The sequence below is a fragment of the Equus quagga genome, chromosome 5 (assembly GCF_021613505.1).
Source record: "Equus quagga isolate Etosha38 chromosome 5, UCLA_HA_Equagga_1.0, whole genome shotgun sequence".
In the NCBI taxonomy this organism is placed as follows: domain Eukaryota; kingdom Metazoa; phylum Chordata; class Mammalia; order Perissodactyla; family Equidae; genus Equus; species Equus quagga.
The window spans coordinates 10,320,982-10,346,557 of NC_060271.1; the positions used below are offsets into that span (position 1 = coordinate 10,320,982).

At 44.6% G+C, this 25,576-nt stretch overlaps 1 protein-coding gene across 3 annotated transcripts in view; it reads left to right on the forward strand.

The window, feature by feature from the left end:
• Window positions 1-25,576, forward strand: part of AGBL4 (AGBL carboxypeptidase 4) — a 1,241,053-nt gene that overhangs the window by 1,205,002 nt on the left and 10,475 nt on the right. The window contains exon 13 of one of the 3 annotated variants that reach the window (XM_046660683.1): window positions 9,812-10,060. The exons of 1 other annotated variant lie outside the window; for it this stretch is intronic. In XM_046660683.1, the coding sequence (XP_046516639.1) occupies window positions 9,812-9,944 (133 nt within the window). In that variant the 3' untranslated portion in view covers window positions 9,945-10,060. Of the gene's footprint in view, window positions 1-4,251; window positions 5,366-9,811; window positions 10,061-25,576 lie in introns of those variants that run through there. One more of the 3 variants, XM_046660686.1, reaches the window with a different exon arrangement.

Sequence of the window (25,576 nt, forward strand, 5' to 3'; positions counted from 1 at the left end):
TACTACCACTACTACTACTGCCAGTGCTACTACTGCTATCAGTACTATTACTTCTTCTACTGCTGCTACTACTACTCCCACTATAACACTGCTAGTGCTACTACTACTACTACTACTACTACTGCTACTGCTGCTATTACTACTACACCATTGCTACTAATACTACCACTACTACTACTGTCACTGCTACTGCTACTACTGGTGCTGCTACTGGTACAACTACAACTGCTACTACTGCTGATCTGCTACCACCACCACCACTACTACTATTTCTGCTACTGCTACTCCTGTTACTGCTACCACTACTACTATCGGTGCTGCTGCTACTACTACTGCTACTGCTACTGGTATTGTTGTTAATCTACTACTCCTACTGCTTCTGCTACTGCTGCTACTATTACTGCTAATACTGCTATTACTACCACTGCTATTGCTACTACTGTTATTGCTAATTTGCTGCTGCTGCCGCTCTGCCCTGACTGCGTGCCTGCTCAGCTCCAGGCCCTGCACTGGCTGCTTTGTCTTACATGAGCTCACAGAATCCTCTCAACACCCCTATGAAGCAGGTGTTATTCCCTGATGTGGAGACAGAAGCTCAGAGAGGGAACCTGTCCACAGTGGCACAGCTGATACGAGGAGGAGCCTGCTGACATCCAAGAATGCCGGCCTTCTTTCCCTTTGCCCGCAGCCTTTCTGCGTACGGTACCAAGACGGGTAAAACGATAAATATTTAATGCGAGTTGTGAAGAGCCTCGGCCTCAGGGAGCTCACGGGTTCATTTTTGCTCCTGTCCACGACCTCATTTTGCCTGAGTCCCTGAGCCTGGCTCCAGGCGTTCTCCTCTGCAGCTGGATGTCCCTGCACGTCCCCAGGCCTGAGTCTCTTCTTACCAGGAAGAGCTGGCGCTACCCTCTGAGCTGTAGGAACGAGACAGACATTTTGCCAGGGATGGGATGGGCTGGTGCAGGGGAGGCCTAGCCCCTCCATTAACCCACCCCTGTCCTTACTCTTGCATTAAACAGCAGATACTGGTCACCAGCTAGAGGGCGTGTTCCCACTAAATATCCCAAAGACGTCCTCTTCCTCTGCTCCACCCGCTTCCCACCCCCAGGATTCAAATTGTAAAGCCAGAAGGATTTAATGATATGGCCATTAGGAAACGTAGTTCTGCTCCCAGCTCTGATACTGCCTGGCTGTGTGACATTAAGTAAACCTCTTGCCCTGTCTGAAGTTACCCCAGAGCTTCAGCTGGTTTTAACTTCTTACTCTTTGATATGAGGACATAATCCTCAACCAACCTACTCTCAAGAGTATCATGAGGATCTGAAGAGAGGATAAATAGGAAAGTACTGAATTTTGAAAAGTATTTTCCAATATTTCCTCCCTTTCTTCTGAGACCTCCTAAAGGCCCCCACTTGGTCCGTGCCTTGCCTTTGACTGGATTGTCCTGTCATTAATTCGTCCAACAAAATTTATTAAACATCTTGTGTTTGCCAGGCACTTCCCATTTCTTTCTGTTGCCCTGATTCCTACCTATCCTTCAAGACCCCTCCTCAGGGAAGTCCTGCTGGCCTCCCAGCCCTTGCAGGTGACTCATCCTCCGAGCTTCTGGAGAACTGTTGTCTAAATGTCTCATTTGGCACTTAGCAATTACTTTCATATTTCGCTTTTCTGTATGTCAGCTCTGTCTTCTCAACTCAACTTTGTATTGTTCTTGGGGTGAGATGAATAGAGATGGCAAAACCCAGCCTTACTCATTGCTCAGGTCCCATAGCCCAGCACAAGACCAGGCAGAGAGTAACCATTCACTGAGAGCTGGCAGGTATTGCTGCTGCTGCTGAGAATGAGCATGAAGATGCCTGCTCCGAGCAGGACATTTCCGTGAGGCTGACGCCCTCCTCCTCCCCATCCCTCCACAAGTTCATAAATAAGGGCAGCCCCTTAAACTTCTGGGCAAAGTGGAGCAAACCTAGCTTACAGGCCCATATAGAAAGCTGACAAAACTTCAATACCAAGAGCATCTATGAGAGAGAAAAAGAAAGGAGAGAGATGGGGAGAGCCTGGGAGAGGTGAAAGACATAAATTGACCTGATGGATTTAGGTGGGTATGTGTGTACTAGCATATTTGCATTATATGTGAGGCTTTTGTGAGTAGCTTCTTTATGTTTGGGTGGGAAAATGCATGAGTTTGTGTAGTTGAGAATACTTGTGTGTGCGCATTGCTGAGGATTGGACAGCAGCAGATCATTGTCAATTCTAAGCAGTTTTTACATCACTCCTGGTCAGAGGTCCTGGGTTAAGTTTCTGTTTGAAATTCTATCCAATCTCCTGACATTTCATCCGTATTACTGGGGTCACCGCTCTGCCCAGCCTCCCTGGGACTGTGCTCAGCAGGATGTCAGGGCCACCTCTCTTCCTTCCCAGTCCTAGTGAAGGCTGACACTGACTCCAGCCGGGCCAGTCCCTGGGGTGGGGAGCTGGCCAGGAGCCCTTCCCTGACTGTCAGCAGGTGATCTCGTGTTTATATCTCTTTCCTGTATCTCAGTCTTCGTATTCCTGTCTGTCCTTTTCCTTTCCTCCTTTAGGCCAGTGTTGACTAAAGATTGAAAAAACAACTGTGGTGATATGTGGGCGAGACTGCATCCTTAACACCCCAGTGCCTCCCCAAGTTGTTCCTGGAGAGCTGGATGCCCTGGTTCCAAAGTGTTCACTTCTGTTCCATTTTAGAAGCCCTCACCCGGGACCTGCTCCCAACTAGGCTGAGTACTAGGTGGTGGTAGGAGTGGAGGGTTTGAGGCTGTGAAATACACACTTCACTGCTGTGGCCCAAAGAGCAGCTCCAGGGGGCTTGACACCTTGACTTTGTTGAAATGCAAATATACTGGATGGGAGCTTTCAAACATTAATCTAAGTCTACCTTAATTTGTTCTGTAGTAAGCTTAACATCCATTCATTCCTTCTTTTATCCATTCATCCGTTCACCCTTAACATCCATTCATTCCTTCTTTTATCCATTCATCCGTTCACCCTCAGGCAGACCACATGTTTGGTTAGAAAGAGTGCTACCCCAGAAACCTGGATTTAAACCTGATTCAGCTGCTCTCATCTTCCCTCTTTGAACCTCAGTCTCACATGCAGAATAGAATTAAGAATGAGTGCTCTTCCTAATTCACGGAAGTACTTACAAGAACTTCAGGGGAAATGGATGTAGTGGGAGAAGGGAGTAACCTTCTCCGAGTTCCTACCGTTACTGCCCAAGGGGGGTTGTCTGCCCAGCACAAGACATGCCAATAGTCAAGAGGCAAGGTGGTGGGAGAGAAAGGGTTTTCTATTACAGCTTGCTAGCAAGGTGGAAGATGGCTGACTAATGTCTGAAAGAACCATCTTACAGAACAGACTACAGGCCAGTTACATAGGGGGCTGGCCTCCAGGTCAGGGAGACATCTGGTCTCCGGATGGGGGCCTCCATCTGATCTCCACGTGGGGGCAGACATCTCGTCTTAGTTCCTGATAGTCTTTTGGTTTACTGGATATGCATCAGAGACGCAGAGACCGGAGCAATACCCTGATCTTTCAATTGTCATTGATGATGGCTATCAGCATAGACTTTCTGCCTGGGGGTCATCACATTCCTAAGAAACTCAAAAGAACGAAGTTATCAACTTATAGCCGCTGGAAGGGACCATGAAATCTACAGAGCATGTCTGGGTTAGCTAATCAGAGGTCATTCAAAGTTACAATATGATTTCTCTTCTACAATATGGCTTCCCCGTGTCAACCTTGTGTTGAGCCAGTATCACTACTTGAGGTCAACACTTAGCAGGCATCCATTCTACAGCCACACAATAGGAGGAGACTAGGGTGAAGGACACGGACCTTGAAAGGATTCATTAAAAAGAGCCTGAACTAGAAGCAAAAATATCTGGGATCTAATCTGAGTCTACTAGCATTTCTATAACTTTAGAAGCGTCACTCTCCCTCTCAAAACCTCAGTTTGCCTGTCTGTAAAATGAGCCTGTTGAAGGATGTGATCACTAAGAGCTTCTACAGTTCTGCCATTCAGGGGTTCTAGGAACTGCTCCTCTAACCCAATTGCCTGGCCTGAAAGATGATCTCATAGCGACCTTGAAAAGCATGTCAGGTTGCTGGACCCTAATGCTGTCGGCAGAATGCCTAGGTAGTAAATTTTCATACTCAGCTCAGTGGCTCTGGTGGTGACACCAGCCTCCCAGAGACTCTCTCTATCCTCAGATCTGATGCTGCACCAGAGGCCTCTGGAGAGATGAGACCAGCGGGTGACACAGCAAGCCTTGCATACAGAAGGTGCAGTGCTGTGGACCTAATTAACATCACCGTGTAATAGATACTGTGGAGCACGCCTGAGCTGCCAGACAGAATGAATAAAGCAGTGTTTTATCTTAAGTGTTGGTTAACAGTGAGTAACAAATAGACTTGTGCATTATTTGCTACACTTCACTGCCCAGACCTGCTACGGCTGCCCTAGACCCCGTGAGAAGGCACACCCTGATTTCAAGGGTGTGCATTATAAATTGCTTGTCAAGCAGCTGGAGAACTGGGACCCTGACCGGATAGAACATGTAGAGAGGCAGGCGCAAGAGTGTGGACAGATCCAGCTGAGATCCAGCTCTGCCACTATGTAACCTTGAGCCACCTCTATGAACCTCAGTTTCCTCGCATAACATGGGATTAATTAATGCCCGGGTCCCAGGAGGTTTGTGAAGAATAAATGACATGATGTGGATAAAGTCCCTAGCAAATGGCAGTGTCCCTACAAAGGTAGCTATTATTATTTGTCACATCCCCCTTACTCTAATGCTCAGCATTTCTAAGGCAGTCCACCAAGCCAATATGCTGGCACACACTTGGAAGCTGTGGTGCCTCATTGTAAATGGATAATGAGGTGACGGTGTCTTTCTGCAGCAGCAGCAGGTGGTCATTTGTCCACCTACAACAGTGTCCTCCTCTCCTCTCATTGTAATATCATCAGTCTGTCATTCATTCATTCATTCATACTGCCTGTCAAGGTATCTTAGTTTAGGTTCTTTCAAAAGCAGAGACTGAGACAAGGAACTGACAACAAACAGCTTATTTGCCAGATGCTACCCAGAAGCAGAAGTAAGAGAGAGGCATAGTGAGACAGAGCAGGGGGAAAACCCAGTAAAGTATGTTAATGAGCTAGTTACCACTGAGGGGGAGAGGCCTCAAATTCCCCTTCACTTCCCCATTGCTCCTCTGTGAGGCTGATCCCCGAGACAGCTGAGGTCCACTTGGTAAGGGATGTTGGCCAAGTGCATGGAACTGTCCACCATGGCTGTGCTGAAATCAGGTGAGCTGAGGAGATATGCAGCAGGCAGCACAAGCATCTGCTGCATATGGATGTGGGAGGGTTGAGTGAGGCATGAGTGTCTTGTCTTTGCTATCACATTGCTGGGAAGTGTGGTAGGGACAGTGTCTGAGTTAACTCTGCATTGCAAGAATCTAGCACAGTGCCTGCAGAGTTGCATACCCAGTGATTATTTGGTGAGTGAAAGGGTGGATAGATGGATGGATGGATGGAAGGATGGATGTATGACTGGATGTATGGATGGATGGATGGATGGATGGACATATGGAGGGATACATGGGTTTTCTCCTTTGTAAGACTAATTTCTCCCTACAAACGGTGTGGTTAAATGGAGGTTTGGGGAGGTTGGATGCAGATGAAGTTTGATGTACAGGGATGAGCAACATAGGGCCGAGGCAGATAAGTCAAAGAGCCCTCAGAAGTAATGAATCTAGAGCTAGGTCAAGTGAGCTGGGCCAAACCGGCCGTTGATGCTGAGCCTGTTGATGGAACTGCCCAACCTGGTACTCCAGCTTGGAATCAACACCACAAATGGGAGCCAGAAGAGCAGGTGAACTGAAATTGTGAAGAAATATATTCTCAGAGCAGGATCAGAGGGGGAGCACCCCAGAGAGCCAGTAGCCTGAAGCCTGGACTCAAAGGATCTCAGATTTAGCCACTCCATAGGCCTTTGCAAAGCCTTGCCCATATTTACTGTCAACTTAGATATTGCATGAAAGCTGAATTTCCTTTTAATAATTAGTGCATTTGACCAGGAAAAAGGAAATCAAAAACAAAGTGAGATTTTATACAGTTTTTAGACATCGTTTTTTAATTGTAGTTGAAATCTTGAAGTTAAGATCAATTTCTGTTAACGTTGCCTTTTTCCTGATTATGAACATAATATTGTTGGTTTGGAAAATTTTGAAATTTGAAAAATAGGAAAAAGCATAAAGAAAATAACTTACCATCGCCAAGGTATAAATAACTTTTAATGTATTTTTAATGCCTTTGCAAGGAAATTGAGGTAATTTTATATTTTCAGTTTTAGAATTTTCTCCCGCTGATCTCCGAGCTGGATAATATAGTGTATAGTTTTCAGGTACAAGTCTTCATGTCCTTGAATACTCTTTGCAAACATTAGTTTTTACTGATTATGTAATATTCTTTCATTCAGATAAAACCTAATTGATTTACCTATCCCCCTTTTGCTGGACATTTCGGTCTTTTCTCATTTTTTGCTGTGATACATTTTGCTGGTATGAACAGAACTATGCAAAACCCTTCATATGCAATATGTCCTTTAATCTGCCCTATAAACCTGAGGGGGGGGCACTATAGAGATTCTCTTTTTACAGGTTAGGAAACTGAGGGTCTGAGAGGAGTTCAGTGGTTTGTCAAAGGTCACTGTCTTAGTTCAGGTTCCCCAGAAACACATTCTGAGTTAAGGACCCAAGTACAAGGGATTTACTTAAGAAGAGATCTCAAGGAAAAAGTAGGGAAATGGGAAATGAGACGAGGAAGGTGGGCAGCCAATGTAATGTGTGTTTTCAAGCAAGTTGCTAGGGTGGATAACCAGAGCTTAATCCTGCTGGGGAAACCCGGGAGCCAGTGTAGACTCATGTCTCAGAATCATCTGACACGAGGCGTGAGGGAGCTGGGTATTTTTCACCAACTCCAATCCATCTTGGCTGAGGCTGCTCCCAAGGAGCCCGAATTCTCTGTCGCTTCTAGACTGTTGTGGGGGAGGGGGCAAGGCAGGCTCTGGCGGTTACATAAATGCAGCTGCTGGCAGCCAGAAGGTGGGCAGGGTTCCCTGCAGTGGTGAGGGCATGGGGATAAGGTTGGCACTGCCCAGGGCCGCTGAGGTCAGTCACACAGCTACAGACTGTCAGAACCAGGATTTGAATGCAGATGTGCCTAACTCCAGAGCCTGTACCTTTAATGACCCGGCTTTGCAAAGAAATGAAACCTCCCTGAGACCTTGGGCAAGTCACCTCATCTCTCTGAGCTCCAGGATGGGGATGCTGCTATCTGCCATAACTGACTCAGAGCACTGTCATGAGATGACAGCATGGACACGTCAGCACTTTGATCATCAACTAGGCCATCATTGGTTCAGCATTACTGACCATTCCCGTCAGGCAGGGAGGAATCTCATCAGGCAGCCAGTCAGTGCTTTCCTGATGATAGCTGATTAAAAGAAATTAATAGGAGATGGGCCGGTTCCCTGAGTTTATTAGAGGATTAGTTTTCTAGATTAATTGCATAGTATGCAATGTACACATGGCTCATTGAAATAAAGTCCTTGAGGAACTTTGGAACATTCCATTTTTCTGGCAAGAGGGAGACAAATACACAATTGCTCATCCCTATGCACTGACAGTCTCCAGGTCTGGATTCTCCCAAGAGGGAGTTTAATTGTTCCATAAGCTTCAAACTCAAGGGCTTCTCAATGCTAAGCTCCTGACGAGCTACATTAAAGGAAAAATGACAATGATGCCAGTTGACATATTTATTGAATATGGGGATCCCGAAGAAGTCGATGCAGGCTGCTCATGCCAATGAGGTTACAGATGGGAAGTCAGTGTTGCCGCAGCCCTCCCACCTGACTGAAGTTCACACTCAGGGTAAGGTCAAGACAAGCTGGAGATCTGAACCCTGGTCTGGCTGACTTCAAAATGCATGTTTATTCTTTAAGACCACCTATGTGTTCTCTCCTGACAAAGATGTTTTACAGCTTTACCGACCACTAGAAAGCAAGTGGGAGTTTGTGCACAGAATCATTCCTATGTGGCAGCTACCAATACCAGGATTGATTTCTATGCCCTGCCCCCACCCTAGTGCAGGTCTGTATAAGCATTTTTCTAGACTTTTTTTGGTAGTACAGAACATAAGTTAATATTTCAAAGGTTTGGGTTTGTAAAATTATCGTGTTTACTAAAGCTGTAAGTCAAGTAGCTTTCACCAGGTGAATGATGATGTCAACGTCTCCAACATCTTCTCCTCCAAATGCCGGGAGACTTACGTATGTTCTTAATCCTCCCCACGACCCTGGGTGGAGGGTACTACAATCCCCATTTTGTGGCTGAGGAGTTGGAGACAGAAGGAGTGACATGCCCAGAGCTACATCACTAGTGAGTGGTAGGGGGAGGATTCAGACTCACTTCAGCCTGGCTGCAAAGCTCAAGCACTTTGACACCAGGACGCTGCCTCCAACTGTCCAGATGTTCCCCAGCCTCAAAAGGCAGCTTTAAAACCCACAATTGCGCCAACAATTCCAGATCCTCATCTCTAGCCTCATACCATCTCAGAAATTCAGATTCATAGAGTCAGTTGATTACCAGGCATCTCAGACTTAAAAGGGATTTTTAATTCCCACGTATTTTTTGCCCTGCCCCAAATATCCTTCTCTGTTGGTCTTTCTTATCCATGCGAAAGACACTACCATCTGATGGTTGGAGCTAAAAATTTTGTTGTCGTTCTGATGCCTCCCTTTTGATTCTTCATATCTAATACATTAATACTCCTACACAATACACCCAAAATTTATCTACCTCCCTCCATCCCTCTATGGCCACCTCAGAGCAAGCCACCAGCATCTCCAGCCTGTGTGAATGCAAAACCTTCCTAAGGATCCTGCTCGCACCTCCACTCCCCTGCAGTCCATTCTCCACACACAGCCAACGGGTTCTTTTTAAAAAACAGAAATCACATCATCTGCTACAGAATGAATGCTGTGTCTCCCCCCAAATTCATATGTTGGAACCTAATCCCCAACGGGATGGTATTAGGAGGTGAGGCCTTTGGGAGGTGCTTAGGTCATGAGGCTAGAGCCCTCAGGAATGGAAGTACTGCTCTTGTAAAAGAGACCCCACAGAGCTCCCTGGTCGCCCGCCTCCACGTGAGCACACCCCCAGAAGGCCCATCTGTGAACCAGGAAGTGGGGGCTCTCACCAGTCACTAGATTTGCTAGCATCCTGATCTTGGACTCCCCAGCCTCTAGAAGTGGGAGAAATAAATCTGTTGTTTATAAGCCACTCAATTTATAGCATTTTGTTGTAGCAGCCCAAATGGACTAAGACATCATCATTTCCCTGCCGAGAGCCCATTTTTTTTTCCCACCACGTTTAGATCAAAAAACTTTCAAATGGGTCACCTGAAACTTGCACATCTTAGCTTCTCAGCAATGACCCTACACGACGTGGCCCCTAACTGCCTCTCACACCTCTACTCTCACCACACCCCCCTTGTCCTCTATGCTCCGGCCACGTTGGCTTTCTTCCCACTCCTCAAACATGCCGCATTCATTCAGATTTAGGGTTATTACACTAGCTGTTCCCTCCCCTCGTTGCTGCTTATGTGTATCCTCCTCAGAGAGCTTTTTCCTGAATACTAGCTGGTCCACTCCAGCATACACGTGTCTTGCCAGGGCATTCAAACAACCTGCCACTTCCTACTCTTCAGGTCCATTTATTGGGATGTCACAAATACGGCGGACCAGTGTGAGCTTCCATGGACTGTCCAAACAATCAAGGCCCCTCCAGACTGTGTTGTAACAGAGAACGGAAGCGTTAATGCAGCTCTGAGGCAAGACTGAATATGTACTGCTGTCCTAAGGGAATGCACTGCCTTCTGATTCTTTTCTATAATCGAGATTAAAAGAATGCATTTACCAGGTCAGTAGCCCATACCCAACGCCAGAGGCTGTTTTGATGTGTTCTAATAAACATCGTGTATAACCACAATAAGGCTATCCTTTGGTTATTTCACAGTAATCCACCATAATCATCCCCTTTTGTTCAGGTGTCAGAATGGTAAATTAAATGGGAATATAATGAGGACTACTACTCCTATATCTTCTAAGTCTAACATCTACCATTCCAATAGAATCAGTATTGCTTTTGATTTACTATCTTGCTGAGGTGGGGTAGCATTTCAGGGGCATGCACTTTCCTTGTCCCACCATAATGACCCTTGCTCCACAGATCATGAAATGAACATGAGATTTCTGCCAGCCGCCAAGTATATCCATCTCAATTATATATTCGGGTCCCAGGGAAAAGACCACATTGGATCTACTACGAAGTGGATCAGGACTCAATTTATCCTGGCTTCCCTAGACCTCCATTCTATAAAGAAGTCATATTGGCACTTGGGGTTTTCTGGAAACATATCAGCTCAGATCCTCTATTTAGCAGCCCTCAGAAGAGCTGGGTCCTCCTCACTCTCTGGTATTCAGTACTCTGGAGAGTGGCCATAGGTCCCTTTGGAGAAAGATTGGGTGAAACACAAAAGTATATGCTTCCTGGTGTGGTAGGGTCCTTCCTAAAGGGACCTGGCTCCTGCCTTCATCACTGAGCTCTGGATATGAGAATTGGCCCAAGTCTGGAAACCGGGCAAGTGATCATGATTTTTCCTTCTGGCATCTGACGTCAACCTTCTGCTTTCCTGCTCCCAATCTTTTTTGGTTAAGTCAAGAAAAACCTTCATTGTCTGCCATTCATCTCACCACTTTGCCACAGAGCCCTGTGGGTCAGTGCCATGTAGTCATCATTGTGGCTTTGCTGCCTGTTATATAATCACATCGACCTTCACTTTGATGGGTAAGTGTTAAACTTAGTCTCTGTTATTCCAGAATTCTGTCACACTCATTAATATTAGGGACAGTTTCAAAGCAGTGTCCCCTACTATTACCTCAGCCAACAGAGGACAACCTACACTGACCTCTCACGGATGCTGGGCCCTTTTCACAGGCACATTGCTCCCTGTCTTCACCAAGGCAGTCCTCAGGGTCCTCAGAAGGAACACAATCAGTTGATGGGGCTCAGATTTCGATAACATCCATTTTAGCACTGACCACGTCTTTGCACCTTTTGGCCCTTTTTCAATACTTTGCCAAGGCAGTCCTAGCATCTTTCCTCATTTACTACAGGCCATCATGTGTGTGTGTGTGTGTGTGTGTTTTCAAGATTAAAGGAGCCATAAAGCAGCATATTAAGACTGGCTTCACGTGTCTTTTCAGGATGCTAAACACTAAGTCACAGGTTAATGCCCCCATATTGATAAACTCTCTTATCCACTCTTATATTCAACTATCATCCTCAACCTGCATTACACTAGTCCCTCAGGATGCGTTCCCAGATGTGTACGTTTAGTTTTCAGTAGTGCATATTAACCAGTTGAATAATCCTTTTGTCCTTTAAAGCTTGTCCTTTGAAAAGAATCAATAAAATCAATAAACCTCTGGCTAGACCCATCAGAAAAAGAAGTGAGAAGACACAAATTACCAATATCAGGAATGAAAAAGAGGATACGAGCACAGATCCTGGAAATAATAAAGGATAATAAGGAAATAATATGAATCACTTTATGCCAATAAACTTGACAAATTAGATGAGATTCAAAAATTTCATGAGACACATGAACTACCAAAGCTTCCTCAGCAAAGGAATGGATCACGCAAATAGTTCTGTACCTAGTGAAGAAATTGAATTTAGAGTTTAAAACCTTGCCACAAAAGAAACCTCCCACTCCAGGCCAGAATGGTTTCACTGGTGAATTCTGTCAAATATTTAAGGAAGAAATAATGTAAATTCTCCAACAATTCTTCCAGAAAATAGAAGTGAAGGCAACATTTCCCAATTCATTTTATGTGGCTAATATTACACTGATTAAAAAAAATCCAAAGGCATTTAAGGAAATAAAACTACAGATCAATATTTCTTATGAATACAGACATAAATATCTTTAATAAGAGTTTAGCAAATCAAATACAGCACTACCTCAAAAAAATGAGACATGTTTAGCAAGTCAGGTATATCCCTAGAATGCAGTCTTGGTTTTTAACATTTGAAATTAGTTACAATTCACTATATTAGTAGGAAAAAAAAGAAAATCCATGTGATCTTCTCAAAGGATGCAGAGAAAGCACTGATAAAAATTCAACTTCTATTCACGGTTAAAACCAAAAAATAAAAACCTCTCAGCAAACTATCAGGAAACCTGAACAAGGACATCTAGTGTGGGTTTTTTCCACTCAATAGCTCTAGAAACAATGACAGATCCAGGAGCGGTGAGCATCACTGGTGCCCGTATTGTGATCTTGAAATACCATGTCTCACCAAAAGAAACCAGCACATCTCAGAGAAAAGGCTGATTCTGGGACTGAGGCAGGAAACATGCTAGGTGAGCCTGGAACATCTTGTCATACCAGAGAGCAAGAACCCTATCAAATTCGACTGGATCCAGTCAAAAGGACTCAGGACTCAACTTATGGGGCTCCCAATGGTGAAAGAAGGAACAATTTGAGCTTCAGGAAGGATAGCAACTACAGAGGCTGGAAAACACTAAATGTGTTTACACATATTATTAGTTCATTAAAAAAAAATCTAGTTCACTTTTGTAAAATGATAGGAAACCTCATTATCTTACAAAACTCGTTATCTTGAAAACTGGTAAATAGAGGGAAAGAATGAAAAATTTATCTTGTCTTTCCTGTGTGAAGTGGAAAATGTGCTAACATCAAAAATAGAGAAAGCTAGACATTATGTGCCTTCTGTTGAGAGAATACAACACCACTTATATTTTGACCAAAAAAAAAATTTAACCTGAATTTGATCAAGCCCCTACATTGAACTACTAATTTTCATGAAATACAGAGGACAGAGGAACACATTAACCTGTACTGTGAGGAAGCAGATAAAATTCAGACTTAGGTCATCCAAAGGCCAAATAACCTATGTTCTTCCACAAATAAGTTGCAAGTAAAAAGTTGGAGGAGGAGGGGAATTTTAGACCTAAGACACTTACAAAACATAAAAAATAGGCAAAATTAACCTGTATTACTCAGAGATTCACCCTAAATGATAAAACTGTAAAGAAACACAGGAAGTCGTAACTACAGAAATTAAAGATAAAGGTTACTGTGAGAGGGGAAAGAGGAGGCTGTGATTGGGTGGAGTGAATGGAGGACTTTTCAGTTAGCTGGCAAAGTTCTATTTCTTGACCTTGATGGTATTTACAAGGGTATTTGCCTTAAAACAATCCATTAAGCTATACCTTTATTTCATGTGGCTTCCTATATCTGTTTTTTATTTTATAATAAAAAGTGCTTTTTAAAAAAGCTGCTAGGTGGAAAATGATTTGAGTGGGAGAGGGTATTTGTGCATATATAACCATCAAAGGAGTATTTCCAAAGCATGAAAGATGTCTGAAAATTCATTAGAAAATGGTAACCAACTGCGTCGGGAAACAGAGGCAAACTCATATTGGTTAACTTGTAGAGCGCTTTATAAATAGACAGTTTACAAAGTTGAGAGTAAGCATAGGGACACCACCAGATTACTCTTTTAGGTCTGAAAGGACAAGGAGAGGTAATAGTCCCCAGAACTCAGAAACAGAAAAAGTTGTTGGAGAGAGTTGCCTGCCGGGAGCTGTGGCCTTGGGTCAAAGAATGCAGTCAGCCCCTAGTACCTCTGCAGAGAGGGAGCTGAGGAACTAAATAGCCCAGCCTCTCCCTCCTCCCTCCCTCCAATGTTCCCCATTGGCTGAAGTCAGAGGATCAGGGAGCCCATTGCTGCACTCCATCTGGGTCAGCCTCCAGGGACACAGAGCAGAGTGAAGAAGCTGTGAGGGTATCTGGAGGGGCCAATGAAAGATGTCCAGCACCTCAGCTCAGTAGACAAACGTCAAAGGACTTGAACAGGCACTTCACAAAGAAGGAAATCCGAAAGGCCAAAACTCACATGAAACGCTGCTCAACTTCAGTTGTAACCAGGGAAATGCTAATTAAAGCCACGTGAGATGACTCTAAGCCCACATATCAGATTAGCAAGAATTTAAAAGTCTGATAGTATCAAGTGTTGACAAGGATATGGAACAATGGGAAGTCTCTTTCACTGTTAAGTATGTCAACCGTCAACTGTTATGATTTTGAAAAACAATTTGGCATTATCTAGTACAGCTAAGAATACTCTTATGCTATGACCCAGCAGTTGCACTCCTGGGTAGATAGGTACCCTAGAGAAATTCTTCCAAGTGCACCAGGAAGCAAGCACAAGCACGCTCGTAGCAGTATTGTTCACAACAGCCTCGAAATGGAAACATCCCCAAATGTCCACCAACTGTAGAATGGATATCTAAAATGTGGTACATCCACACGATGAAAATGCTATTCAGCAATGATAATGTTGCTACTCATAAAATGTGGATGAATCAATATATGACACAAAAAAGTACACAATACATAATAAATATATAGAGCTACAAAACAGGGAAAACTAAATGAAATCATTTAGGCATGTATTCTTAGGTGGTAAAAGTATAAAACAAAGCAAGAGAGTAATTTCATAAGTCAGGGTAGTGGTTCCCCCTAATGAGAGGAGAAAGCTGGATGGAAGCATCACAGGGCTGGGAGGCGTTGGAGGCTGGTCCTGAGATGCTGGAAACATTCTATTTCTTTATAAAAACTGTATTACATTTTATATATTTTATACATTTTTATATTTTTATAAATATATAAAGATTTAAAAAGGTTGATTAGAAGCCCTTTGGGCACGAGCAAAGCTCAAACAGTGGTGAACTTTCCTGTAGAAAATCCATTTCCTGATCCATTTTGTTCACAGCTGAATAATCTTTACTTGAAGTAGGGGTTCAGTAAATATTTGTTAAATGAACAAATATTTTCAGATATGTCTTGTCTTGATAAAGAACCATCTGTGTCTCACTCCCCAGAACACAGTATGTAGGAGAAGCCTGGGGAAGTTCTTAGGTTCCCCGGAACTCAAGGCGTCTCTAGATTTGCAGACATAGCTCAGAGTTCAGTCTGCTGGTGAACAGGTCACGGAGGCAGCCCAAGGAAACTGTCCTAAGATAAATCTTGTTATGCCTCATACCCAGATCCTTGATGCTAAATCAACCTTTTTGTTTGTTTCTTCTAATACTTGTGTAAACTTGATCATCTGATTGCAAAATAATAAATCTGCTTTACAGCAAGGATTATCATACCCATTTAATAGATGAGGACTGTGGTGGACATGGTTTGTTTTCTTTCCATCCATTTCTCTTGTCTTCAGTTGTGTAGCAGCCAGGCTAATGGATGAGATTTATCCCCACTTTCAACTCCAGAGATGGGCCTTGATTATTCTAGAACAAGGGTCAGCAAACTTTTTTTCTGAGAGAGCCAGTTAGTAAATATTTTAAGCTTTGCAGGCCATAAGAGCTCTGTCCTAATTACTCAGCTGTGCCAATGTAGCATGGAAGCAGTTAGAGACAATCCATATGCAAATCTTTGGAACAAGGCTGTGTTCCAAAGCAACTTTATTTACAAAAACATGTGGGAGGGGGGATTTGGTCTGCAGCCCACAGTTTGCTGACCCCTAGCCTGGAGTAGCTTTTCTGAACCAGGTTCCTCATCTGATGACCCAACACAGAAAATGATTGGAATGACTATGCTCTCAATTCTCCAAGGATGACAAAGACCTAGAGCAGTGGTTCTCAAAGTGTGGTCCTCAGTCCCGTAGCATCAGCATCACCTGGGACCTTGACAGTGGGTCACAGCACCCACTCCTGAATCAGAAACTCTGCAAGTGGGACTCAGCAATCTGCGTTTTAACAAGCCCTGCAGGCGATTCTGATGCGCACTCGAGTTTGAGAACCACGGCTCTAGAGTCTAGAGCAATCAGGAAAAATTCTTCCTGCTTGCCACAGTGTAAATTCAGGGGTGTAGCTAATCAGTAAATGGAATTTCACAGGTCACTTCCCTTGCTGAATCATGGAAGTGCTTCACTATTTTAATAACTGGTACAGCTGTCCCAGCGCAGACCAGCTGCAAAGCTGCCCTGGTTCAGTTGGCACAAGCCTCAATGTTTCCCTTCAGTGGTTGCAGAAACAACAGCCTGCCGCCCTGCATGCGATAAGTATGAAGTCCATGAAGACACAAACCTAAAGATGAAGCCAACACAGGGGGGAGCACACAGCTGAAAGCATCAGAGAGACGTGGAGCCGCGTCCCTGAAGGAGCCACTCTCTGGAGTTCTAACTCATCCTACCTCTGCATGTTCTGTTCCCTCCACCCAGTTGGAGTTGAATTTTCTAGCTTTTGCATCTGAAAGCATTGTATGTGAAACCAGGAAAAAGAGGCCCAAAAGGTATCCTGAGGAAAACTTGCTCCTGAGGTTGCGCCTGAGCTGTTCTCCTTTCTTCCCGAGGTTCTGGGCGACGTACACCCTCCCTTCTTCATCAGCGTCTGGCGGGGAACAGGCCAGACACCCTTGGCCCCAGCTGTGTGTTGGGCCGGCTGCAACGCTTGTTTATTAGCGAAATGCGTCTGATCAGAGAGGCCCGCCTGACAAGTTCATTACGTATCAATTTAATTAGCTGATTTACATTTAATTTACATTTCAATTAATGTCTTTAGCAACAAAACGCCGCCTTAATAGGGTAATTGCCTGTTAGGCAATATGTAAAAGAATAAATAGTCACATTCTGAGGAAGAATTCCTATTTTCAATTTTTTATTACCATAAATAACTGAAATAATTATTGCTCTTAAGGGCCACGTCCTCATTTCCTTCTGGGCCTAATTATAAAGACTTAGTACCTCATTAAGCAAAATGGTTTCAGAGTCACAGAAAAACATTGCTTGAATCGTGACTCATTAGTTTCGACAAAAGAGGGAAAACTGTGACAGTGGGCACATTTGGGGGACTGGGGGTTTGCCAGTTAATACAAAGAGAGCCTTGTCCTCTCTGAGCCCCACCGTCGTGACGACAGAAGGAATCTCTGTCGTGCATGCCTGTTGGGATATTGGTCTGGGGGATGCTCAAACAGCCCCTTTTTTGTATTTCTGGAGAAGAGGAGCTCACTTTCTCTTGCAGCAGCCATGATAGAGCTCTAGACTGTGCAAGTTCTTTATCAAAGTAATTTAAAATCTGTCCCCCTCCTAGGATCAATAGTCAATGCCTGCTAAAGATGTTTTGCCAGGGGTGTAATTATTATATAACCATAACTGTGTAATAAGGGAAACTGACCACACAGAATAGGCAGGAATGGAAATACGTTAGGAACTGTGGAAAGGAGGGCAATTGGTTTGAGAAATAGGGAGAATGAGACCCTGCATTTTACGAGTTCAAGTGGAAAAGCTGCCATACACCCATACACTAGGGGAGGGGAAGAGACAGAGGTTTGGGTCTCGAATCACACATCAGAGTCACAGTGCAAATGGAGCTTGACTTGTTCCTGGAAAGGTGGCTGGGTATTTAGGGTGAAAGAGCAAATAGTAAGAATTGAAAACTTTAGGGCTGAAGTATGGGGTTCCATTAGGCTGTGGTTATCCTTCCTCAAAGAACCACGGCAATCATCACTGTCAACTCTGCCACGGGCCTGCAGCATCTTTTGGACTCTCCGGGGCTGTCTTCAACAGTGCCACCGTGTGGGAGCAAGGCGCAACAGCAGGAGCGGGACACCGCGGCCGCGGATCTGTCTTCATTTGACTGTGAAAGCCAAATAGACCCCAATTTGGATTTGATTCTAAACAATTAGAGGAATGACAGGAAGACTCAGGAAAGAGAATCTGGACCTCCAGAAGATAACTCATCTTAGGGATGAGGGAAGGGAGAGTTCGATTATTTAATTCCCAAAAAAGTGACCATATTTGCACCCTAATATTTTGGAAGCACTCATTCCAGTTGTGTGACCACAGGTCCTAGCCTTCCCCTCTCTCCCACTCAGAACCAGTTTGCCCGGTGTCAGCCTTTTAGAAACTAAATGATAGGATTTAGGTCCCTCATTCCACCTTCGCTCACTCCTTAATCACATTTCCGAGGTAAAAACCTCCCATCCCTCTCAACCACTTTTTTTTTTAGGGTACGCTTTTCAGATTCACTGACACCTTAGCCTCTCTTGTCTGGAAGTTACCAGATTTGCTGATCACCTTTTTAAAGCTGTTACCAAAAATCTGAAGACAAACTCCAGAATCGGTCGACACACGACAGGAGGAAAGAGGCTGTCAGGATGGCAGCAGCTGGTCCTCACCAGCAGGGGGCGTCTGAACTGTTCCAGCTCCTCTTGGTGTTTATCTGAGAAGCTTAGAGAAGTGAGTCTCAGCGCTACCAGACCCAATGGTCTTTTTTATAACTAACGTTTTGTTACACTTTCTTTTCTATATGAAATTCATAGAGAATACAACCTGCCTACACGCACAACTTTTAAAAATACATATATTATTCTAACTGTAATATAAAGGAGAAATAAAAGAGAAGAAATGTCTAAGAATAATATGTATTTTCATATGTAAATACTCTGGCTCAACTGCATAAAAAGATATAGTGAAGTACACACACTTTCATCTCTTTAGAAAATTCCCTGAATGTAAGAAATGCTAATGCACACTCAGTCGGGTGTGTTGTACTGGTGATTAAAACACTACCACTAGCTGAGAGCCATGTGCGTTTCTAAACTTTTGTACAACTCTTGGTATAATTCTGAACAAAATAAAGTACAGTCTTCTCTTGGTTAAAAGAAAGTTTCATTAATCCTGGAAAAACTGTTCTGTATTAAAATTATGCAAAAAAGGCTGAGTTTACATGTGAAATGAAGTTAGGCTGAAAACAGATATTTATAAATAAGTTTTTCAGCTATAAGAATATGTGAACGGGTAGGATTTGGGGATGCTGGACAATTCTTCATTGTGTAAGACTGCCTGACATTTCTGAATATGTCCCACAAAGTGCCAAGCAAACCCCAATTGTTGCGATAGCCATTTTTAAAAGGCCTTGAATTTCTGAAACACCGACAAGGTGATATTGTTCTCCTGGGGAACGACTTACCTGGAACGATGCAGATTTATGCCTCAGTTTCCCTTCCTCCCGACACCAATTCCCTTTTGAACTAGGATTTCCGTCCTCAGTCCCAGCTCCCTGCCTTACACTTCATGCCCAATGGCCTAGGGATGTAGGACGGGTCCAGTTCCTGTATTCTCAGCTGTTCCTTACTGGGTAGATTACTCAGGGCTCCCATACAATCATCACACTCTGAAGATCATGCAAACGACTTTTCTTGGTTGTGGCCTTCTTTATGGTTCAGGAGCGGGTCCCGCTTGTCCACCTTGGGAACTGCAGCCTCCCATGTCTGTGTCCCGCCCCTGTTAGCTCATATGCACCAGGTCTTTGCTCACCGACTGGACTTCAACTGCCAGCACCTGTGATCCTCTGCTTTCTCTAGCTGCTGGAGCCCACTTCGCCCACACGGCAGGCCAGTGGGGCTGGAATTAACACTCTCAACCAATGGCTGATGGGAATGGGTAGATAAAGCCCTCAGATTCCTCACCCCTAGGATGGGATGATGCTAATGTGTATATTCTACACTGCTCCGAGTGGAATTAAGCTGCAGTTGCCCATGATGGTGAACTGCTTGAAAACATGCTCTTCACTGGCCTCTTTCATTCTCTGATTAGTTTCCTGTGCTCACTGTCTCAAGAAACTACTTGTACTCAAACAATTGTCTGAGGTTCTGAGGGAACCCAAACTAAGACAGCAGCTCTGGGAGAGCAAAGCTTCCAGGATCCTGTTTGCACAAGGCCTCCTGGGCCTCCGGGGAGAAATAGTGAGTATGGCTTGAAGCTGGTGGCTGAGCCCAGATTCCTGGCACCTGAATCTTCAAGAAAATTGGATCTCACAGGATGCCCTCAAGTAAAACCTGCAGGTTTTCAAGGAACTCAGCCTGAAGCAGGAGGGTTAGGACTCCCGTGCTGGAACTTTTGCAGGTTCGTGGGTTGGCAGGGAAGAATCACGTTTTGCACCTGTTACTGGATGCTACCATTCAACTCTCTTCCATCTTGGCCCTGGATGACATGACCCACACTTGTCAAGAATGGATTGAACATCAGGGCATTTACCTTTGTAAGTTTTATAAATACAGTAGCTCCCCTTATCTGCAGTTTCACTGTCTGAGGTTTCATTTACCCATGGCTAACCGTGGTCCCAAAGTATTAAGTGGAAAATTCCAGAAATAAACAATTTGTAAGTTTTAAATCGTGTGTCATTCTGAGTAGGATGATGAAATCTCAAGCCATCCCACTCACTCCACCCTGGGACATGAATCATCCCTTTGTCCTGTGTGTCCACCCTGTATATGCTACCCACCCTTAGTCACTTGGTAGCTGTTTCAGTTATCATCAACCATCGCGGTATCGCAGTGCTTGTGTTCAAGTCACCCTTGTTTTACTTAATAACGGCCCAAAGTGCAAGTGATGCTGGCAATTGGAATATGCCAGAGAAGCTCTAAAGTGTTTCCTTTAAGTGAAAAGGTGAAAGTTCTCCACTTAATAAGGAAAGAAAAATAGCGTAAGCTGAGGTTGCTAAGATCTACTGTAAGAAGGAATCTTCTATCCGTGAAATTGTGAAGAAGGAAAAAGAAGTTTGCGCTAGTTTTGCTGTCACACATCAAATATGTATGTATGGGAAAGCAGTATATATGGGGTTTGGTGCTATGCAGACATCCACTGGGGGGCTATTGTAGCTGTTTTCAGCAGGTTGCCAGGCCCTCTGAAGTCTGGCTGAGGGGGTGTTGTCACTGGCTGGGAGACTCGCCCTTCCAGGACTTTTGTTACAGGGAGAACAGAGACACAAGGGTGCAAGTGCAGAAACTGCTGTAAAGGATGACAGTACTGGCAGCGGAGCTTCAGGTCTCTCTTCTTTGGCCAAGGTGGTAGCACCAGTTGATAAACAAGGCCACAAGGAGGTGGGGTGGAGAGTGACCGTGGCACCCATGGCCAGATGGCTCCACTGGTTCCAAGACACCCTTAACCCCCCAAACCCAGTGGGGACGGGGGTATCTGGGCAGGCCCTGAGACCCCAGTGGCTTTGCTGAGTGGGGCTCGGGTTGGAGGCCTGTGTTACCGACCGCTGTACTCGTCCTCATCAGCAGGGCTCGGGCACTATAATCGGATGGAGCAAGCGGCACATTTCACTTTGGTCAGCACATTCCGAAGCTGCCCTGTAACTTCAAACTAGACAAGGGCTTTCTTTTCCTCTTTACAGTTTATTGGCAAAGTATCAAGTGTTTTATAGGGCAAATGCTGCCATCCGCCCAGCTGTGCTCAGCGGTCACTGCCAGCAAGGATGTTTCAGCTGGGACTCACACTGGGGTAAGTTCAGATTTAAAAGCCTGCCTCTGAAAGCATCTCTTCATGCCCTTTAGATGTTGCAAATCAAAGAAGGGCACAGGGAGGCCTGGTGACTGGCAAACTTCCTGCCTTAGTGATGAGAACACAGCCCTTTGTGTGGCTAGAACAGCTCGGGGTGAAGAGGAGAGGGGAACGCAGGCAGCTTCCCTGGGAGGTCAGCAGGCCCAGTGGCCAAGGGAAGCAGATTCCCGGGCGGCGGAGGTCAGGCTGGGTACTGACGGGACCTCACCAGCCACTGGCAGTGTCGGTGGCTCCTTCTGTCAGGCACCGGCTTATGGCTCCTGCTCACTCCTCTGCTTCCTCTGTTCCCTTCCTCTCACGTGTATTCATTCCAGTGCGCACCATGTGTCAGACGGACAGATTTATTGTAGGGTCAAGAGGCTTCGGGCCCCTGACGTGTCCGAGCCCCTTCCCCAGTACTGTGTTCACCTGAGCATATGTTTCTGTAAATTGCGTAAGGGTGATTTGAATGGCAGTCTTCCACGACCTTGTCTCTTCCCACTCCAATTTCCCCTCCACCTCACTTGCCTTCACATATGGTGGCAATGACGTGGCCATAGGCCTTTTGGGGATCCAGCTACGGGGAAGCTGATTGAAGTGTGGGTTTAGTGGGTTATGTTTCTGTGATTCACAGTCACTTCCCGTGGAACTTCAGTTATTGCTGGCCGTCATCAGCACAGGGATGGCTTCAGGAGTAGCCCTACTGCCCACGGTACTGACTTGCCCAACGTCGTGACCCAAGGGTGCAGGGCCCTACAGAAGAGACGGGCAACAAGCCACTGAGGGAGTTCTGCCAGTTCAGAGGGCAGGATTAGACTGCACGAGGCAATGCCAAATGCCCTGAATTCTTATAGCACCCAACACAAGAAACTCGACAGAGGTTTCCAGAACAACAGTCTGAAAAAGTTACAAAACATGACCAATAAGGAGTTGTGAAGCTTAAATAAACTTTTCTGAATTCTGGAAAATAAAAACCCAATTTTGATCAATTGTGCTAGAAGACAGACCAAATTATTTTTCTGTTCTGTGAAAAGAAGATTTTACAAAAGTTGTCATATGAAGAGATGATCAAAGAAAAAAATTCAGGAAATACAGGAAGAAAAGTATTAAAGCTGTATATCAGGCAGTTAATTAACAAAAATGTAATGTGATTTTTCTGGATCTTCAGATTTTTAAAAAATTTAATTTGATCCATTCCTTCATTTTAGATAAATTTTCACTTTTTTACTTAATTTTCCAATAATATATATTGTATTCTTTTCCTTAAAGGAGACTCCCCAAGTTATATAAGCTTCAGAGTCCATAAAATCTGGAACTGCCCAGGCACAATGATGGCCACTGGGCACAGAATAGCCAGGATCTGGCCCTTGCCTTCAAGGACCTCACAGGCCACTGGGCCAGCCTGATACATAAACCAGCCACTACCCAGGGGGTCACCACGAGGTTCAGGGCCTTTACCTCACTTTCTACCCCCAACTCAGATTTTTTTTTCTATTCAGATACGAATTTTAGGAGCTCATGTACCCTGCTTGCTCTCATGGTGCTTCCATCCCTCACGTCTCCCTCTCACTTCTGAGGCATTTCAGAATCCCCCCTCCCCACACCCAAACCTCAGAACTCATTCCACCTCATGTGCAAAGCACTTCTGTCTTCCTTTTGACCATACTAGGTTGTTCTGCTCATGTCCTCTGGGTTTCCCTGTTCTTACCTGTAGAGAGGTCTTGAAATATTTTTCCAAACACACACAGTTCTTTCCAGAAGAAGAATTAGGCCACCTGCTTTAAAATAACTATTTCTTCCCCAGCTGGCCTATCCCTGACTCCTTTTTCTCTTCCCTCGTCCAACCATCCCAGTGAGCTGTGTTTTCCTATACAGCTTTGACAAAATGATTAGGAAATCGAGGACATCTAGAAAGAGCAAAAGGAAATAGGACTCCGTGGGCTATAGGAAAGTGGTTCTCTCTAATCTACGGCCTCCTGGACTGCTGCTCTGGGTCCTATTGATCATGGAGATCAGCAGGGGAAGAGCAGAGCCATCTCTGTCCAAACTGGCAGCTCTGCAAGGACAAAGGCTTTGGCTTGTATCCACAAGGCTGGGTGGCAGGGAGGAAAGAAAATTTCAATGAAGGGAGGATAAAAACAGACCAACAGACATGTTGGCACTGAGACTAAAAGCAATCTCCCCAAATCTTTGTGTCTTCATTTCAAAAGAGTCTTCCACTTTCCTATGTACACATTATTCCTCCTTCCCTTAGGCTTCAAAGAAGATGCATTAATCTAACTGTTCAAGGCCAGTCCCTTCACCTGTGCCCTTTGCCCCAGACTCTCCTAAATCCTCCAGAACATAGCTCCAGTATTCATCTTCCTGCTCCCTGGTTTCAGTTTCTAACTCTCTACTGCCTCTTTTTGCTTAGCCTATAACCATACTCAAACTTCTCCCATCCCTAAGTATACATACACACACACCTCCCACCCCCCACCCCCCAACCTCTACCTTCTGGACCATATCCCCCGTATCTGCCATCTACGAGTTCTCCATACTTCTGTATTTGCTGTCCCTACTGCCTTATTTGGCATTCATCCATTAGCTGAAACTCATCTAATGAAGGTTGCTGATGACCAGTTTCCAAATCCATTAAGCACTTTCAGTACTTATCTTACCAAACTCATAACAGCATGGGGCACCGATGGTCATCACTCCATCCCTGAAATTCTTTCCTCTGTTGACTTCCATGATGCTAAACTCTGCTGCTCATTCTTGTGCCTACCCATGTCTGTCTCCTTCACGGCTGGGCAGCAACATGATTTCTGTGAATGGAGGCTTTTATTTTCCACATCCTCTTTCTCCCCTTCAAAAGCAGTAAAGTCACCCCATCTCCAGGCTGTTTCTCCCTGTTACAATGTACAGGCTATGGTGCTGCAGCTTAAGAGGGCCACTGACCACTCAACAGTGTATCCACAGAAGAGGGAGGGGGAAAGATGAAGGGAATCCAGGCCATGTTGAAGCAGGATGGCTGAAGGAACCAGAGTTGAGAAACCTGTAGGAGAAAAGACGTCATGGGGACTGGAGAGGAGAGAGCAAATGTGTTCTAAGCAGCTATAAACCATTAAATGGATCATTGAAAAGAATCTTTGAGGAGGCAGATTTTGTCTCATTGCAATAGAGAACTTCGTAACGGTCATAGCCATGTACCAGGGACCCTCATCACACCAGTGTCCCTGCTAGCCTACATGGCACCTTCATGTGAACTAGAAAAAGGTGCTTCTTTCTCTAGCAATCATGGCCTGACAGAATGGCACCCAGCACCCACTTGCTCCTTTGGACAGGTGCCCTAGTGGACAGCATAACTTGCATATCTTATCTAGTAACTCTGTGGGAGGTAGTGAGCTTTCTGTCATTGGAAACATTCAACCCCAATGACTGGATGATCTGCTTTGGTTCTGTAGGGAATATTTCATATAATCCTGCTTATTATTATCTAACTCTGGTTATGAAGATGTGCTAGAGATAGAAGGAGAGGGAGATGAAGGGAAGAAAAAGTGGAGTGGGTTGGAGGAGAGATGGAGAGAGAGGAAGGTGGAGGGGGAGAGAGATGAAAGGGAAGGGAGGTAGAGGAGGAAGAAAGAGCAGAGAAAGATTGATTGATCATTTGAATCTTGTATCCAAATATGCCCAAATCCAGCTGCATCTTGCCCGTTTCATGAACAAATAATTTCTAGCTGTGTCTGCCACAAGATGTTAATCCCTATCCTGCTATTCTTCCTGTCTTCTTGTTATCTGAGTCTCAATTTTATTCCAGGTGGTACCAAGGAATGACCCATAATTGGTCTACACCAGTGGTTCTCAACTTGGTTATACAGTGGAATCATCTATAGAGTTAAAAAATATATATATTTAAATTTAATTTATATATGTAAATATATATATTTTGTAATAAATAAATAAATACATACATAAAATCAGAACCTTTGGGAATGAAGCACAGGTGTCTATATTTTTTAAATTTCTGCAGGTGAGTCTAGTCGGGATTGAGACCCGCGGGTTCTCA